The following is a 20568-nucleotide window of genomic DNA, read 5'->3' on the forward strand; positions in this document are numbered from 1 at the left end:
AAGAACTCAGGTGAGAATCCATGTGTTCTGGGGTTTTATTGGTTGGTAGGCTCTTAATGGCATCTTCTAATTAATTCCTTGCTTTAAATTGTGTATGTCCTCCTGATTCACTTTGGATAGATATTACCTCTCAAGAAATTTTTGGATGTCTTTGAGATTATCTATTTTATTGGAGTATGAATTTTAAAAATAGTTTCTAATTATCTTCTGTATTTCAGTAGTGTCCTTATGTGCTCTGTCACCACCAGAGGGTGCTGTGGGACTGCCTTGTTGCCCCACACAATTGTTCAGTTAGGACTATTCACTCAAAGGAGACTTAATCTTGTTGGTGGATGCTGTGTTTCCTGATAAGGATCCAGCAGCTGTGTACTGTCTGGCTTGACTGAGTACCTGGAGCAGAGGCTTTTCTCTCACCTCATTGGGTGCTTTCTGCCAGGGTCCTGCAAGGAGGAAAGCAACTTCATTCTGTCTCACTCTGCATTGTGTGTTGCACTCCAGCACCAGGGCTCAGAGAGCAACTGTGGGTAACTGTGATGGAGAAAGAATTGCATGAACAGCCCTCCTCTAGTAGAGGGTAAACAATTAAAGGTCACCTACAGCAGCCCAGCCGCAATGTGACACTCAAGAACCGTGTCCACTCTAAACTGGAGTCCTCCTGCACCTCCTCATTACTGCTCTGGTTGACATCAGTCTTTACCAAGTATCAATTCTTAGTTGAAATCAACCATTCAGTCACAGAATAATGATAAATTTTTCTCCTCCCCTAACTTCATTCACTACTCCTATCTGTGTTTGCAGTTTCCCTTCGAAGGTTGTATTGAGTCAACTGCAGTCCATCTCTGCATCTCCTGAATCACCTGCCAGACTCACCTACTCCAGGATTAGCAGCTTTAGTGTCAGCAGATCCTACATACAATGGTACTATGCTACTCAGCCTCATGAAAAGTATCAGGGTTCTGGGGTCCCCAGGCACTTGCCTGGAACACAGATGCCTGAATAAGTACAAGTGTTCTGCACATTCCTGAGCTGCAACCTGAGGATAAGCTGATTATTATGCAGTGCATGGCATGACAGCTCTAAGATTCATTCAGTGTTATTAGCCCACACAGAAAAGAGAGATAACCCTACTCTGTGTTATCTATGGTGCTAAAAAGTCACAAACTAGAATATCAAATGCATGATGTATGTTCAGTGGACATTTTTAGTGGGTTTCTGATATACATAATAATGAAATAGTATAAATCATATATAATCGTAAATTACCCAAGGTTCTATGAAGATCATATGTACGCAAGGTAAAAGTACAACCAATCCCAACTTGATATGCTTGTGACTTTCGGGTGATGCCTTGTTATATTTTCAATGAGTATGTATAAATGGTTCCAAGTTCTCATGGCAAGAATAGTGTGGTTTGCTGATAATGGGCCACAAAGTTGTCCACACACTAATCTCTGGATTCTATTAATATGCAAGGATGTATGATAAAGTGATAATGAATCAGTCATAGAATTAATGTTACTAATCATCTCACATTAGGGTCATCAGATAATCCTGGAATTTACCTGGAGATCATGAGAGTCCTTAGGAGTAGAAGAGAAAGATGAAGCAACTAGTGTGGTATGTTATGAGAAGGTATCCATTCAGGATTTCTGGCTTTGAAGATGGAGGCAGTGACTACTAGCCAAGAAATGTGGGTGACCCTAGAATTTGGAAAATCAAAGAAGACAGATTTTCCCCTGGAGTCTCCAGAAAGTAGCATAACCCTAGCACCACCCTGAAGTTATCCCAGTGAGATCCCTGTCACTCTAAAGTAAAGTTAATATAAAGTAAATAATTTTTGTTGGTTCATGCCTCCTATCTTATAGTCATTTCAATTATAGATATATATCCCCAATTTTCCCCCACAGCCCAATGGACCAGAATTTGGAGAAAAGTCATTCATTTGATCAGGTTTATGTAAACTCTAACTTGGGGTGTTGGGGTTGGTCTTAGGTGAAGTGACTTAACCAACTCAATGAACTTACATCCTGGAAATATGGACATAATGAGAGGACATGAAAGAAAGATTTATTATGATTCTCTGAGTTAATTTTCCTAAATGATCTCAAACAGTGAGAATGTTCAGCTCCATGCTCTTTTTCATGGCACTTTTCAATTCAATGATTGATACTTAGTAAATTTTGGGTGGAAAAAATAAACAGCCAAATTACCATATCAATATCACTTTAGTAGTGAGATTGATCTGAGCACAGTACTGGACACAGAAATATCTGCACCAGTATTTCTAAGATTCAAATGAAAAGGTAAAAAGGCAGAGTCACTACCCAAGAGAATTCTAAACTTCATCTCAACAGGGGTGGGCAGAGGAATGAATCCTGTGTCACTAAGGTGAACTCAGCAACTATGCTCTTCTGCAGAGCCCCAGCACCTGCTTCCTCCCAGGTTCTTCCCATCACGCAAATAAAAACATCAGCACCCTCCAGACCTGGTCTTGCATCATTCCAGGCCCAGAAGAAGTGCAGCCAGTGAGGGGTAGTGGGTGGAGGCATATTTGCATAAGCTGCTCCACCTTAAAGACAGTGGGGAGGGATAAGAAAGGCTGGAGGCAGCCCACACCAGTTCAGGACTCAAGAAACTGTCCAACATGGTTGGGACTTTTATCCTTCTTATGATGCTAACTTACTGCCCAGGTAGGGACAGACCTCTATGCCCCATGGCAGACTTCTATCCTGGGTCTATTCCTCATGGGCTCAGATCCCCAAACACATGCACCCAGGCCCTAACTTTCACTATGATGTGTCTGTGTTTACAGGGTCCCTCTCCCAACCTGTGCTGACTCAGCCACCCTCTGCATCTGCCTCCCTGGGACAAACAGCCAAACTCACCTGCACCCTGAGCAGTGGCTACAGTGATTACAAGGTGGCCTGGTACCAGCAAAGCCCAGGGAAGAGCCCCAGGTTTGTGATGCGAGTGGGCACTAGTGGCATGGTTGGATCCAAGGGGGATGGGATTCCTGATCGCTTCTCAGGCTCAGGCTCTGGCCTGGATCGGTACCTGACCATCCAGAACATCCAGGAAGAGGATGAGAGTGTCTACTACTGTGGGACAGACCAAGGCAGTGGGAGCAGTTATGTGTAACTCACAGTGACACAGGCAGAGGGGAAGTAAGACAAAAACCACCAGACTGATGGGCCCTGTCATACATCACTTTCCAGTGTCCTGACTCACAGTTCATAAGGAGCCTCCTGACCCTGAATAATAATTTCTGCCATCCCAGATATTTTACAAATTTAATTCACATTAATTATTCCCAACATCCAAACATGTTTTTAGAAGTGTTTGAAACACTGAGTGTATTAGGACATGTTTGTTTCTTCTCAATCATGAGTCTGCTGACAAAAATTTATTTTGGAGATTGTAAAGCTTTTTTCAGATGTGTTCATCATACAGCCCTTTTGTCACTATTTTGTGTTACTTTTGTCTATATTCAGCAATGAGGAATATTCCTCACTGTGATGGGATTTATTTTGGTTCCAATTTTTTTAATTGATTTTATTTTTTAAATACATGACAGCAGAATGCATCACAATTCTTATTACACATATAGAATGACTTTTCACATCTCTATTTGTATAAAAAGTATATTCACAATAATCCATATCTTTATACATGTACTTTGGATAATGATGTACATCACATTTCTCCATCATTGCTAACCCCTTGCTCCCTCCCTTTCCCTCCCACCCCTCTGTCCTATCTAGAGTTCACCAATTCCTCCCATCCTCCCTCTCTCTCCCAACTATGAGTCAGTCACCTTGTATCACAGAAAATATTCACCATTTGATTTTGGGGGATTGGTCAACTTCACTTAGAATTATCTTCTCCAACTATATCCTTTCACCTGCAAATGCCATGATTTTTTTCTTTTATTGCTGAGTAATATTCCACTGTGTATATAAGCCACATTTTTTCATTTTATTTTTTTAATATACTGAAAAGCATTTAGGTTAGTTCCACAATTTAGCTATTGTGAATTGTGCTGCTATAAATATTGATGTGGCTGTGTCCCTATAGTATGCTGTTTTTAAGTCCTTTGGGTATAGACCCACCCCGACATGGAGTAACATTTGCATGCATGCTCCTCCTGGGCTTCACCCACCTTGCCTCATTCCAACACTGACATATACACAGAGATCTCAGGGGGGCTGTTTGTGACTATTGGAGAGAGACACAGTGCCAGAAACATAGAGAACCTGTGCAACACCCAGGATGTGGATTTGAGTCTTCGCTATAACTGAGGTACCTTTGAGATTTGCCCCTTTTCTATCCATACAATGAATTTATTCACATGCAGGTAAAATCATTCTGTGATGTGTTTATGTTACTAATTACCCAGATCCAGGGCAGATCGCACAGGTTAATACTGACATTGCTTAAGACAAACTACCTTTAGTGTCAATTCACCTCAACATTAGGAGTTCCCATGAACTCCTCAGGTTTGCAGATTCATACTACTTTGTCACAGAAAAAAAAAATGAAAGTTCTCTACTTTAGAAGATTACAGACCTATTATAAATAATTCAAATCATATCAAATCAGTAAGGAGACAGTGAACGCCACTTCAGGAAGTTCATAGATTTGAAGCATCCTTATACTCAGGATGCCTTGTTCTGCTGATAGTTTTAGATTGTATTACCCAGCACATATGATCACTCAGGAAATAAGAATCCAGAGTACCTTTGGGGTCTTTATTCTTTAAACACATCAACATAATTCTGTTGGAATAAACTCAACATCCAGATCCATCAACTCCATGAAGATGAGGAGATTGTTCTGATATAATGCACTCAAAGCTCCAAATGTATAGTCATCTATTTGGTCTTTCTAGTATGGTCCTTCTCCTTTCTTAACCTATCTGGGGACAGACCATGAATCACTTCCTAAGCATAAAGTCAGCTGTGGTCCCTGAGGAAATTCCTAAGATGAGCAGGTTACCCACCAGGGGCCAGGACAAAGGCCAGACGTCAACTTCCAAAATGTTCCCTCTTTGTGCACACATACTCTCTCTCTAATTAAAGCACATTTGGCTACACATGACAGGACATGACCCTTCCTCCAAATGGCTGTCATGATCCCAGGTCTGAGAAGATTCACCAGCATGGAAGGAAGATGGCAAGATAGCAAGGAGAGGCCCCTCTATCACTGCTCAGAGGAGACCAGGAGTGAACAAATATGCATGTGTTCATTTGTACTCAGACATTGAGTCATATGTTTAATTTAATTTCCTCATAAACTTTTATTCCTATACAAAGAAATGAGGTCTTACAGAAATTCATAAGACAATAAATTTTATCTGGTTAATGGCAAAAATCTGGAGTTTTCAGCTAGAAAGTCAATTTTTGATTAGGTATTTTGCCATCTGGTATAACCCAAGGAGATGGACTGTGATGTTTAATTCTTTTTCCTAAGAAGAACTAACTTTCCCTATCAAAATTTTTAAGTTAATCTCTCCTAATAAATAGTCCTTCAGGATCTCTGATGAGACATTTCTCAACTTTATTCATGATATAATGAATATTGTATTCAAATACATTAAAATCTATATTGTTGATTCTGGTAACTGTCATAATCAAAGTAATACTCTTCTCTTTCAATATTAGAATATTAAATAGATAAAGAAGATGATAAAATATGCAATAGTCACATCAAGTGTAAATTTTTACACTCAATTGAATATGAAAAGAATATGTGGAAACCTCCCCATATTTTTTGCTGTGAATTTCAATGTTTAAATTTTAGTTAGGGAAATATTGAAAAAAACTAGTTAAAGTTTTAGATTTAGAAATTTCCTCATAGAGTATTATCATGAAAGCTAAAGACCACCCAACTCATGGTGGTAAAGACTTCTCTAGTAGATGATGTGGAGCTTGGTCATCAGTAAAGATAGTGAGGTAGGGGCAGAAGGACCAGAAGGACTCAGAGACAATGTGACCCTGTGGTGTAGGAATAAGAATCCTCTTTGCAAATAGAATCTACTAGTGGTTTTGTTCAGGGTACAGAAGGAGGATTTGAGGTAGGGTGGCTGGGAAGAAAAGCAATGAGATTTTAAATGGGAAATTAATGTTTATTTTATCTTGATATAGAAAAGAATCTACAGGAGTTTATTTAGGTAGAAAAATGCTTTTATTATACACATGTAAAGGAAATATACTTCTTTATACTCTGTATATAATTTTTTAAAAAGAGAGAGAGAGAAAGAGAGAGAGAGAGAGAGAGAGAGAGAGAGAGAGAGAGAGATGATAAAGAAGAAAGAAAGTAGAGAACAGTTAGCCAGGATCTCTGCATGACTTAGGTGGGCAGGACACCTGGAGCATGACAGGGAGTTACCCGTGAGCAAAGCTTATGGACAGTACCTGGAGATGTTCTGTGCTGATGTCCTGTGGGAGAAAATGGGCCCTCAGAGTCAGAAGTGGGCTCCAAATGCTCGGGGTGAGCGTGGTCTGGTGATATCAGCCACATGAGGACAAGTCACTGGGACTCTGCTCACTGTGTGTTTCTCTACTTGGAAATATGTTTGTTCAAAATAGAAATTTTGTTTTGCTTTGGCACTTCTGTATATACAGACCCCAGAATGCAGCCTGACAGAAATTAAAAACTGCATCAGGATCCAGATTGACCTTTTAAATTCACCAGAGGAGAAAACCCAGAGAGAAAAGAAGGACTTAGGCAAAGATCATGATTGATGCTCATTTTCAGACATTTAAAGTTAAAAAACTAATTGATTCAGGACAAAGGGTCAAATGAGAAATTTGACTTTAGGTTAAGCAAGAGGTAAGAAAAATGGCCTTGAGTGAGGGGAAGTTGAACTGTAGGATGAACTTGGGTCCTTGTGAAGATAGTACAGAAGCACAAGATTGTTCTCCAGGTCCTGAGTAAAGAAACCATAGGAGCAGGTGGATAGAGGTAAAAATTCTGAGCACGGAAGGTGGAGTCCATGTGCAAATGCATTGCAGAGCAGAGTGAGTTGTATGAATATCTAGCAACATTTATATTAACTAGGACCTGGTGGGATGTTCATTAACAAAATGTCAAATCCAAAGGTCAAAATCTGTTGAGAGCCACAGCCGAAGGGGCTCTAGCAAACTTCCAGCTGCCAGCTGATGATTGGCTCACAGCGGCACCAGCAAACTTCCAGCTGCCAGCTGATGATTGGCTCACAGCAGCCCCAGCAAACTTCCAGCTGCCAGCTGATTGGCTCCTCTGCAGTGATGCTCATTGTGATGTTTCCCTGCCCTTTTAGACCATGGAGCTGCTCATTGGGGGACTTTTTTTGGCTTTGTCCACACGACCCAGCCATTCAGCCTCAAGAGCAGGAGGAGTGAGGGGGTTGAGAGGCTTGTGGGAAGCCGGTGGTGGTAGTTGGACTCTGAGGGAATTCCTGAAGAGCTTGTGTGGTGCGGTGTGTGTGTTCTAAAAATAAAGTTCTTTTCTGCTTAATAAGTGGCTCGTGAATTATGCCCAGCCAGACTGCGGCATTTCGCCTAGCTGTCTCCTTGCAAAATTCCTTATTGGCAACCTTCCATAACAGGTATTGTCCTCCATTTAGCACAGCTTTACACATACTAGCCCAATCTGCTGGCATCATGTTCAAGTTGGTAATGGATTCAACCATGCTTACAGTGAGGGGTGTTTGAGGACCATAGGTTGTTACAGCCTCTTTTAGCTGCTTCACTGTTTGAAATCTAAAGCATGGTGAATTTGCTGCTCTCCTGCGTGCTCAAATACAGGGCATGTTAATATTTGAGGTCCTGTCTCAGGATCCCATCTATCAGCTATGGGGGTTGGGGACCTCCCAGCATATGGAGGTGGTGCTGTTGGTTGGACACTTGCGCCCTCTGGTGATAGAAAGGTGTTAGTAGCAGTCTCCTGTTGTAACTTTTCCCCTGATGGCTTTTTCTGCTCTAAACTTTCTTCCTCTGTCTGACTAGCTCGAGAGACCTTCTCTTTTACTTGAATTTTTTTCCTCTGTCTGACTAGCTCGAGAGACCTTCTCTTTTACTTAAATTTTTTCCTCTGACTAACTTGAGAGACCTTCTCTTTTACTTGAAACAATATGTCTTCTCCTTCCTCTACCATTGTCTGAACTGAAGGCTTTGGACTAAGCAACAAAGATACCAATGCCCACAACGGCAATGTGCCAACTGGCAGAGTTCCTGGGTTTTTCTTTTCCTTTTCCCTTAAATCTTCACCATGATGGTTCCATTGTGATACATTTAACAACTTCTCCTTAAAAAGCCATGGGCTATATTTTTGTATTGTATCAACGTATTCCCTGACTGTTCTTGATTTTACTGAGATGCCTCCTTCCTCTAAAAATTTACTTAACAGTCTTTCGGTTTGTTTTATACTAATTTCTGATCCCATATTTCTACTATAATACAACCCAACAAGATGATGCCAAACAAAACTGAAACAGAATGAAACAAAAATGGAACAACGAAAAACATTATAATAGCCTTTCTATCCTCCTGAAATGTCCATCCGTCCTTTCTCTCTATCTGTTCCTCAGATGTAAATAGTTTTTCCTCAGATGTGAGTGGTTTTTCTTCCATCTTACACATCTCCAGGGACAGACAACTTAAAACAAAAGTGAAACAAAAATAAAGAAGAATCTTAAAATGGCTACCCATCCTCTTGCCCTGCCCTCAGGGGCAAACAATTTACCATATCACTTACCCTCAGTCGTTCCCCGTGCAGGCCACCAAATGCCACAGTCTGGCTGGGCACAATTCACGAGCCACTTATCAAGCAGGAACGAACTTTAGTTTTAGAACACACACACCACACCAAGGAGCTCTTCAGGAATTCCCTCAGAGCCCAACTGCCACCACCGGCTTCCCACAAGCCTCTCAACCCCCTCACTCCTCCTGCTCTTGAGGCTGATTGGCTGGGTCACGTGGGCAGATCAAAAATGTCCCCCAATGAGCAACTCTGTGGTCTGAAAGGGCAGGGAAACAGCCCAATGAGCATCACCACAGAGGAGCCAATCAGCTGGCAGCTGGAAGGTTGCTGGGGGCAGTATGAGCCAATCATCAGCTGGCAGCTGGAAGTCCGCTGGGGCCCCTTCAGCTGTGGCTCTCAACAAAAATCTATCAGGGAACTCCCCCAAACTGCAACATTCAAGACCTCAATGAACAATCCCACAAATAATTCTGATGTGAGAATATTTGCATGCCAAAAGAAGGACTTTGGGGCTTGGTGCAAATGAAGAGCTGCTTCTGCAGTAAATGAAGTGCTTAAAGGAAGGAAAATTGATGGCCAGAAAAAAATATGTACTGGACTGGAATTCATTCTGTACAATATGGCATGGGAAGGGCATAGTAATTATAACCCACCTATTCTCTTGTGCTTCAGTCAGTTGTTGAAATACTAAAACTATTATATTGAATTAAACTATTTAGACCTCAAAATCCAAGATGGTGGACCAGAGGGAGGCAGCATTCTGTGTTGCTCCATGACCCAGATCTCACCCAGTGGGAACATTGCATCTCTGAGAGTGATAGAGGACCTGTATACATCTGTTCTCAAGTAGAAATCACCAGTGCTGTGCCCCCATGAAGGGCTCTGGGCCTCAGCATTCCAGTAGGACTCCCAGCTCCTGACAGCCAACACCTGAAATTTTAGCCAATGCAAGGCTTACAAGTGCCTTAGCAAGATCACCTATTAGCACCACTGCAGAACTCCCAGACATCGCTCCACTCCAAAACAGGTCACTCAGCTGCTACCTACCCTCAGAACAATGCCATTTCCTAGCTTCTCCCACTCCACCCGACACCCCAGATCTGGAAGTGAACCACCTTCATCTTGGCTTACCTTCCTCTCCATATTTGGTGGGGGCAGCTCCCAGATTGGAACTCCAGCTGGACAGGCACCTAGTTTCCAACTCCCCCCTATCCCCAGTGAAAGAAACCCAGCACAGGAGCTTCCTGACACAAAACAGCTCTCAGTGGGACTGATGTGCAGTGCGACCAGGGTGAACACACATGGGAGCTCTGGGGAAAGAGGTCCCTCAATTGGGAACTGCTAAGGGAGAGGGAAACAGGGCAAAAGTTTGGAGACTAACAGAGAGATAAGGAACTAGGAAATCTTCAGGCATGATAGACAGATAGGACCAGGTGCTCAAGTCATATGAGTAGACCCAAAAAGAGATCCTTGAGGTGCAGTCTCCCTGCAGGGATTTTTGGGTGCCCCTCCTCACTTCCAGGTTACCTTCACTGTCCTGAGGGCAGAGATACCAGTTAACAACAGACAACCCCACCTATTGGATGAGAAGGGAAGTAGAAAAGATACAGATCTCTAAAACTAGCAACAATCCTGGTTTCTTCATTTAAGAAATTTTTTTTCTTTTTTCTTCTCTCCCTCTATTCTCCTGGCCTCATATCCCCAACATATGTGAAACAAAGAACTTTGCATAAATTGGGATTTTGAAGACTGAGACATTTAAATAATATAACATAGATGTGTTGTATATGGTTTTGTTTTCTTCTTTTATTTTTTTTTTAAAGAGAGAGTGAGAGAGGAGAGAGAGAGAGAGAGAATTTTTTTTTTAATATTTATTTTTTAGTTCTCGGCGGACACAACATCTTTGTTGGTATGTGGTGCTGAGGATCGAACCCGGGTCGCACGCATACCAGGCGAGCGCGCTACCGCTTGAGCCACATCCCCAGCCCTCTTCTTTTATTTTTTTACCTCCAATCTTTACTATTTTAACATCCTTTATTTTTCTAAATGTGTTTGATATTCATACAACTATGAAACTGTGTTTGTTTAATGTACTCCACTATCTTTCCACATACTTATCTACCCAAAACTACTTCTTGTCTATTCTCTTTCTACTAATTCTCTCCATAAGATTTCTCTTTCACTCTTCCTAAGATATATTAACTTCTATATCTTCATAACCTGCATCCTCAACATATAATCCTACGACTCATGCTCAGTTCTTTGTCCACCATCAGAAACTGTAAACGCTTTTACAAACTTACTGATTATATTACAGATGATAATCAAATCCAACATTTCTGTACTTGTGACCAAACTGTAAGCATCTTAATAGCAATTAATTCTTTATACATGGTATATTGTTTATATTGAGATCTGTTAACATTGTTCTTCCCTACAAAGAAGAGGTTTTGGAACCTAAAAAAGCACTACAAAACTATAGGGTAAAAACAATAACACCCTGGACCAAAAAACTAGAAGGGACATGCAAAGACAAGGGAAGAAAGTGCCCCCAACAAATCAAGATACCACATTTTTAGAATTCATGACAACAACACCAGAAGAAATGACAGACAAGGACTCCAAGATGTACATGATTAAAATGTTCTGTGAACTGAAGGAAGATATAAGAGAGCACATACAAGCAGCAAAAGAAAATTTCAACAAGGAGCATAAACAAATATAGGAAGCAAAAGATCACCTCAACAGGGAGATAGAGGTTCTTAAAAAAAAACAGAAATTATTGAAATGAAAGAAACAATAAAAGCTCAAAAGAAAGCATCTCCAACAGATTGGATCACTTGGAAGACAGGACCTCAGACAATGAAGACAAAATATATAATCTTGAAAATAATGTAGACCACACAATGAAAATGGTAAGAAACTTTGAGCAGAACACTCAAGAAATATGGGATAGCATAAAAAAGACCAGATTTAAAAGTTATTGGGATAGAGAAAGGCATAGAGGTCCAAACCAAAGGAATGAACAATCTATTCAATGAAATAATATAAAATTTTTTTTTAAAAAAGAATGAATTGGAAAACCGAATTCAAAAAGCCTACAGGACACCAAATGTACAAAATCACAACAGGTCCACACCAAGGCATATTATAATGAAAACGCTAACATACAAAATAAGGAGAGAAAGGAATCAGATTACATAAAGGGGGAAACCAAGTAGGATAACTGCAGATTTTTCAACATAAACCCTAAAAGCTAGAAGAACCTGGAATGAACTATATCAAGCTCTGAAAGAAATGAATGCCAACCAAAAATCTTGAATCCAGAAAAAATAAGCTTTAAATTTGATGATGAAATAAAAACTTTCCATGATAAACAAAAGTTAAAAGAATTAGAGCTAGAAAACCAGCACTACAAAACATCCTTGGCAAAATATTTCATAAAAAAGAAACAAAAAAACAACAATGAAAATCAGCATAGAGAGGTATTGCACCAAAGGAAAAACTAAACAAAGAAGAAAACAAGTCAAATTAAATAACAAAAATAAACAAATATACCTGGGAATAGAAACCATGTCTCGATAATAACCCTAAATGTTAATGGCTTAAACTCACCAATCAAAAGACATAGACTAGCAGATTGGATTAAAAATTGCTGCCTCCAGGAGACTCATCTGATAGAAAAAGACATACACAGACTGAAGGTGAGGCTGGGAAAAATCATACCATTCGTATGAACTGCAGAAGCAATCAGGGGTTTCCATTCTCATATCAAATAAAGTAGACTTAAAGCCAAAGTTAATTAAAAGGGATAAAGAAGGACATTTTATACTGCTCAAGGGAACCATACACCAACAAAACGTGACAATCATAAATATATTTGCCCCCCCAAAATTAAGCAGCTATGTAATCAAACAAATTCTTCTCAAGTTCAAGAGCCAAATTGACCACAACAAAATAATCTGGGGTGACTTTAACACATCTCTCTCACCACTGGATAGATCTTCCAAACAAAAGTTGAATAAAGAAACTATAGATCTCAATAACACAATCAATAACTTAGACTTAACTGACATGTATAGAATATTTCATCCTTCATCAAGCAAATACACTTTCTTCTCAGCAGCAAATGGATCCTTCTCTAAAATAGACCATACAATATGCCACAAAGCAACTCTTAGAAAATACAAGAAAGTAGAGATACCACCCTGCATTTTATCAGATCATAATCAAATGAAATTAGAAATCAATGACAAAAAAAAATAAAAATTACTCCAACACCTGGAGACTAAAAATTATGCTATTGAATGAACAACGGGTCACAAAACACATCAAGGAAGAGATTTAAAAATTCTTAGAGGTAAATGAGAAGATAGATACAACATATGAAAATCTCTGGGACACTATGAAAGCAGTACTCAAAGTTCATTGCATGGTGTTCGTGTTCCTTCCTTTAAAGAAGAAAAAGTCAACAAATAAATGACCTAATATTATATCTCAAAGCCCTAGGAAAAAAGGAACAAATAAACCACAAAAGCAGTAGGAGGCAGGAAATAATTAAAATTAGAGCTGAAATCAATGAAATTGAAACAAAAGAAATAATTGAAAAAATTGTCAAAACAAAAAGTTAGTTCTTTGAAACAATAAATAAAATTGACAGAATCTTAGCTATGCTAACAGAGAAAAAGAGAAAGAAAACTCAAATTACTAATATATGTGATGAAAAGGTAACATCACAACAAGCACTACAAGAGTACAGAGGATAATTAGAAATTATTTCAAAAACTTATACTTCAATAAAATAGAAAATATAGAAGGCATTGACAAATTTCTAGGGTCATATAATTTTCCCACATTGAATCAGGATGAGGTACACAATTTAAACACACCAATATCAAGTGATGAAATAGAAGATGCCATCAGAAGACTACCAACCAAGAAAAGCCAAGGACTAAGATGGTTACACAGCTGAGTTCTACAAGACCTTTAAAGAAGAACTAATACCATTACTCTTCAATTTATTTCAGAAAATAGAAAAACAGGGAGCATTTCCAAACTCATTCTATGAGACCAATATCACCTTGATTCCAAAACCAGGCAAAAACAAATCAAAGAAAGAAAACTTCAGACCAATACCTCTAATAAACTTAGATGCAAAAATTCTCAATAAAATCCTTGCAAATTGAATATAAAAACATATCAAAAAGATAGTACACCATGATCAAGTAGGGTTCAACTCAGGGATACAAGGTTGGTTCAACACACAGAAATCAATAATGTACTTCATCACATCAATTCAAAGATAAGAATCATATAACCATCTCAATAGACTCAGAAAAAACATTTGAAAAAATCCAACATGCCTTCATGTTCAAAACACTAGAAAAATTAGGGATGCCAGGAACATATCTCAACATTGTAAAGGCTATCTATGCTAAGCCCCAGGCCAACAACATTCTAAATGGAGAAAAATTGAAGGCAGTCCCTCTAAAAACTGGAACAAGACAGGAATGCCCTCTTTTACCACTTCTATTTAACATAATTCTTGAAATACTGGCCAGAGCAATTAGACAGACCAAAGAAATTAAAGGAATACACATAGGTAAAAAAGAACTTAAATTGCACTATTTGCTGATGATATGTTTCTATACCTAGAAGACCAAAAGTTCCACCAGAAAACTTCAAGAATTAGTAAATAAATTCAGCAAAGAACAGAATATAAAATCGACACCCATAAATTGAAGGCATTTTTGTATATCAGTGACAAATCCTTTGAAGGGTAAATGAGGAAAACATTTACAATAGTCTCAAAAAAATAAATAAAAGATTTGGGAATCAATGAGAGAGATGAAAGGTCTATACAATGAAAACTACAGAACCCTAAAAAAAGAAATCAAAGAAGACCTTAGAAGATGGAAAGATCTACTTTGCTCTTGGATAGGCAGAATTAATATTATAAAAATGATCATACTATCAAAAGCACTATTCAGATTTAATGCCATTCTGATCAAAATCCTAATGGTATTCCTCATAGAAATAGAAAAGGCAATCATGAAATTCATCTGGAAAAATATGAGACCCAGAATAGCTAAAGCAATCCTTAGCAGGAAGAGTGAAGCATGTGGCATCATTATACCAGACCTTAAACTATAGTACAGAGCAATAGTATCAAAAACAGAATGGTATTGGCACCAAAACAGACTGGTAGACCAATGGTATAGAATAGAGACACAGAGACTAACCCACATAACTATGGTTATCTTATATTAGACACAGGTGCCAAAAAATATACGTTGAAGAAAAGATAACCTCTTCAACAAATGGTGCTGGGAAAACTAGAAATCCGTCAAATGAAATTTAACTCCTATCTCTCACCATGCACAAAACTCAACTCAAAGTGTATCAAGGACCCAGGAATTAAACCAGAGACCCTCTACGGAACAGAAGAAAAAGTAGGCCCTAATCTCCATCATGTGGGGTTAGGCCTCAGCTTCCTAAATAAGACTCCTATAGTGCAAGAATTAAAATCAAGAATCAATAAATGGAGGCAGTGGCCTGAGGCCTGGCCACATCCGCACCCGGGGAGAGAGTCGGGGCTTCCCAGGCCGGGTGCCTGACACCGCCCACTGGAGCCAGGGAGCCCTCGGGGCTGCAGTTACAGAAACCTTCCCTCTACACCATCAAGGCTGTTTTCATCCTAGATAATGATGAGCCACAGCTTCTGGCCACGTATTATGATGACACATTCCCATCCATGAAGGAGCAGATGGTTTTTGAGAAAAATGTCTTCAACAAGACCAGTAGGACTGAGAGTGAGATCGCATTTTCCCGGGGCATGACCATCGTCTACAAGAGCAGCATTGACCTCTTCCTGTATGTGGTGGGCTCATCCCATGAGAACGAGAATGTGGAGAAGCGCTGGTTGCTGGAGAACATGGATGGAGCCTTCTTGGTGCTGGGTGAGATTGTGGATGGCAGTGTGATTCTGGAGAGTGACCCTCAGCAAGTAATCCAGAAAGTGAATTTTAGGGCAGATGACAGCCCAGCAAAATGAACAGAGTGTGACCCAGGTTCTCCAGTCTGCCAAGGAACAAATTAAATGGTTGTTACTGAAATGAAGGCTGTGGATTCAAGGCTTCCTTCCCCAAAGCAACCATTTCCCCATTCCTAGCAAAAGCTCAAGGGGCAGAAGAAACCCTTTGGCCTTCCCAGGCCTCCCTCAGAACTGACCCTTGAGGAATTGGGCAAGGGATTCTGAGAAGCAAAGGGTTGGCCCCTGCTTGATTACCCCTTCTCAGCGCCCTGGCCTGCCCTTGGGCCATGGGAACCAGATGAGCTGCTTTGCTCAGAACTTCTCCTAGACTTTTGGAATCAGAGAGATATAATAAATCTGCTTTGTCTTCTGAAAATAAAAGAATCAATAAATGGGATGAATTCAAACTAAAAAGTTTTGTCTCAGCAAAACAAACAATCTGTGGGGGCTAGTGTTGTGGCTCAGCAGTACAGTGCTCACCTAGCACGTGTGAGGCCCTGGGTTTGATCCTTAGCACCACATAAAAAATAAATATATTAAATAAAGTATTGTGTCCAACTACAACTAAAAAATTTTAAAAAAAATTAAAGAACAAAAAAAAACAATCTGTGAGGTGAATAGTGAACCTACATCTTGGGAGCAAATTTTTACCCCTCACACATCAGATAGAGCACTAATCTCTAGGGTATATAAAGAACTCAAAGAGCTAAACACCAAAAAAATAATAAATGGGCCAAAGACCTGAAAAGACACTTCTCAGGAAAGGATATATCATCAGTCAACAAATATATGAAAACATGTTTATCATTTCTAGCAATTAGAGAGATGCAAATCAAAACTACTCATGTCAGAATGGCAGCTATTATGAAGACAAACAACAATAAGTGTTGGAGAGAATGGAGGAAAGAAGGTACACTCATACACTGCTGGTGGGACTACAAATTGGTGCATCCAATATGGAAAGCAGTATGGAGATTTCTTGGAAAATTGGAAATGGCATCACCATTTGACCCAGCTATCTCTCTCCTTGGTCTATACTCAAAGGACTTAAAAACAGCATACTACAGAGACACAACTACATCAATGTTTATAGCAGCACAATTCACAATAGCTAAACTGTGGAACCAACCTAGATGCCCTTCAATAGATGAATGGATAAAAAAAATGTGGCATATACACACAATGGAATATTACTCAGCAATAAAAGAGAATAAAATCATGGCATTTGCAGGTAAATGGATGGAGCTAGAGAAGATAATGCTAAGTGAAGTAGCCAATTCCAAAAAAACAAATGCTGAATGTTTTCTCTGATATAAGGAGACTGATCATAATGGGCCAGGTAGGGGGACCATGGAAGGAATAGACAAACTCTAGATAGGGCAGAGGGTGGGAGGGGAAGGTTAGAAATGATAGTGGAATGTGATGAACATCATTATCCAAAGTACATGTATGAAGACATGAATTGGTGTGAATATACTTTGTATACAACCAGAGACATGAAAAATTTGTGCTCCATATGTCTAATATGAATTTTAATGCATTCTGTTGTCATATATAAAAAATCAATAAAAATAAATAAATAAAACAAAATTGATTGATTAAAATTAAACTATTTAATATAGTTTAATTATATCATATTATAATTGTATTATATATTATATAATTATATAACTATAATTATATAATTATATTATATTATCATAATTATAATATATTATATATTATAATTATATTATATAATTATATAATTATGATGTATTATATAATAATATATAATTATATAATTATGATTATATAATACAAATACATTATAATTATGATTACATATTATATGATATGATACATTATAATATAATATAGTATAATTATATTATAATATGATTTTATTATATTATAATTAAACTATATTAAAATATACTTCAGGGTACATATCATTTTACATTTTATAGTAGGAATCCAACTATTGATGCTGAATAGGTGAAGAATCAAGTATGTGTACTTCTTCTAAATTATTTATCAATAAATGGATATTATTTTACATCATCTTCAATAAGTTGCTAACACTTTATATTGTCACTTAATTGTCTTTTTATACATCCTCAAGACAACTTGTGACAAGAAACAAGGAGAGACTGCAACAGAGCAGTGTTGGGCATCTGCTTTCAGAAACAGGGGGGAGGAGGCTGAGGGAAAGCCATGGACAAAGTGGGAGGATGTTCATTGTCCATCTCCTGAAGGAAGGGAGGTGCTTTCAGCAGTCAGGAGTGAGCTCTAGCTGCCAAAGGTGAGTATGTTTAATTTGGATTCAGTCATGTCAGAACATTTTTCTGTTGCTCTCTTCACCCTGTTACCCCTCTAGAAATTAAACTCATTGAAAACAGGATTTTTTTTTTGGAGCTGGGGATGTGGCTCAAGCAGTAGCGCGCTCGCCTGGCATGCGTGCGGCCCAGGTTCGATCCTCAGCACCACATACAGAGATGTTGTGTCTGCCGAGAACTAAAATAAATAAATAAATAAAAGAAAACAGGATTTTTTTTTTCAGTTTTGTCACTGCTATATATACAGAGCCCAGAACCCAGTATGGCAGAGAGTACATATTCAACATGTGTTTGTAGAATGAGTATGCAAGTTCACCTGAGTAGATATCTAAGGAAGAGACAGATCTGAGGCAATAACCATGATTGCTGTGGTTTGCACATGTTGGATTGGGGTTCTGTGTTGATTCAAGAGGAACTAATACATGGCTGGTGATGCAGCTCAGTGACAGAGCACTTGTCTAGCATGGGAGACCCTAAGTTCTATCCTCCAGACCTCAGTAAAAGAAAGGAAGGGAGAAAAAAAGAAAGGAAGGAAAGAAGGAAGGATGGAAATGAGGAGGGAAGAAAGGAAGAAAGGGATGGAGGGAAAGAGGGAAGAAAAGTGAAGAGGGAGGGAGGGGACATGTTAAATAAGAAACATTACTTTAGGTTGTAGAGAATAGGAAAGAAACATGGACTTGATCCCTGAGGGTTGGCTGGATCAAATGGGTGAATGTGGAGCCAGAAGGAAGAATGTGCTGTGGCTCCAGGTGCTCTGCAAAGAAACTACAGGAGCAGGTGGATGGTGGTAGAGTCCCCATAAGCAAATGTACTGCAGAGCAGGGTGAGTTATTTGAACATCTAAAACATTTAAATTAAATAAGAGATAATGAGCTATTCATCAACAAGATGTTATATTCAGAGCTGAAAAATCTACCATTTGAACCAAAAAACTCTAATATTTAACCCCTCAATCCACAATCCCACAAGGATTTCAGTGGGAAAAGTCATGAAAAATGATTGAGACTAATTAGTGACAAACATTAGTTTGTCACTAATGTGAGATCAAGCAACTGTGTTCTTGTGAGCTCGGTGTCCACAGAACAGGCATTCTACACTGGGTCTAGTGGATAAAGGAAGGAAATAAGAGATTTCTAGAGAAGATATGTTCCAATCTGGACTGGATTCTTATACAACATGCCATGGCAGCGGCAAACCATATATCCCATTCATTTTATACATAGTACTTCCTTTACTTTATCAAATATTGAAATAACTAAATTGGATAAATACCAAAGATCCAAACATGAATAAATTTATATGGGAATTGTTGGACTTATTAATTCACATTAGGTGAACACTTAAAAGGCGTGTGTATTTATAAATTGTAATGAAGGTACAAATTTTATAGAATCTTCCTTAAGAGCACTAACATTTTTAATTGACATCTATGTATGTATATGCAAGACTATGTAAATTAAATGACAGTAATTTCAGAGAGTGTGTTGCAGTCTACCACTCAAACCATCCATGTGTGAATAGACTCAGTGACCTGCAGAGCTGCAAAAACAAGTTGGACTCTCAGATCCCTGGACTAAAAGAAGGTATGTGCTCTAGAAACACCAGAGGGCGCTGTAGAACTGTCCACACAACTGTTCAATTAGGACCATTAATCCCAAGGAGTATCTTTTAAGATTCAGTCAATGCTATTAAACCACAGGGAAGTGAGCAGCCAAAAAAAAAAAAAAGGAACCTACACTCTGTGTTATATTTGGTGCTAAAAACTCACAAAACCAGAATAACAAAATTTATGGTTTATGTTTAGAGGACATCATTAGAGGCTTTCTGATATACATTATAATAAAATCATACTATAAACTATATACCATTATAAATTACCCAATGAGCTATAAAGAATCATACATGAATAATGAAAATGCACAACAAACTCCAAACTTCAATTGCTTGTGCATTTTTTGGTGATGTCTTATTATGTTTTCAATAAGTGTGCATAAATGGTTAAAGTTCCCTTGCCAAGTGCAATGTGGTTGGCAGATTATGGACCAAAAAGATGTTCACAGCCTAATCCCTGGAGTCTATGAACATGTTAGGATGTATGATAAAGTAATAATAAGTTATACACAGAATTGATGTTACTACTTAGCTCACATTAAGATTAGGATATAATCCTATAATCTACCTGAAAACAATGGGATCATGAGCATCCTTAAAAGAAGAAAAGAAAATTAGAAGAACAAGTCAAAGTGGTGTATGTGAGAAGGTCTCCATTCATTGTCTCTGATTTTGAAATGGAGGAGGTGGCCATCAGTCAAGGAATGTAAGTGACCCCTAGGAGAAAAAAGCAAGAAGATGGTTTCTCCCCTGATATCTCCAGAAAATAGCACAGCCTTGCCAACATGCTGAGGTTAGTCCACTGAGATCCATGTCACCATGAGATTCATTGACCTTTGCAAATGTAAGATAAGTAATTTGTGT

General features: G+C 38.7%; 1 protein-coding gene and 1 gene segment (V, D, J or C); both read left to right on the forward strand.

Annotated features, from left to right (window-relative positions):
• The first annotated feature begins 2615 nt into the window (after positions 1–2615).
• On the forward strand, positions 2616–3138 carry LOC113177172 (immunoglobulin lambda variable 9-49-like). The segment is given in 2 exon segments: positions 2616–2690; positions 2813–3138. Coding segments are annotated over 2 exon segments (372 nt in total).
• Positions 3139–7859: 4721 nt separating this feature from the next.
• Positions 7860–15860, forward strand: LOC113177170 (coatomer subunit zeta-2-like). The gene is made up of 3 exons (XM_077796823.1): positions 7860–7877; positions 15404–15760; positions 15813–15860. The coding sequence occupies exons 1-3, from the start codon at positions 7860–7862 to the stop codon at positions 15858–15860; spliced, it is 423 nt and encodes a 140-aa protein (XP_077652949.1).
• The last annotated feature ends 4708 nt before the right edge of the window (positions 15861–20568 follow it).

The sequence above is a fragment of the Urocitellus parryii genome, chromosome 3, assembly GCF_045843805.1.
Source record: "Urocitellus parryii isolate mUroPar1 chromosome 3, mUroPar1.hap1, whole genome shotgun sequence".
NCBI lineage: Eukaryota > Metazoa > Chordata > Mammalia > Rodentia > Sciuridae > Urocitellus > Urocitellus parryii.

Coding starts and splice junctions, on each gene's coding strand:
- LOC113177170 (XM_077796823.1), top strand. Junction 15,761..15,812: donor CTCAGCAAGTAATCCAGAAA/GTGAATTTTAGG, acceptor AGTGTGACCCAG/GTTCTCCAGTCTGCCAAGGA.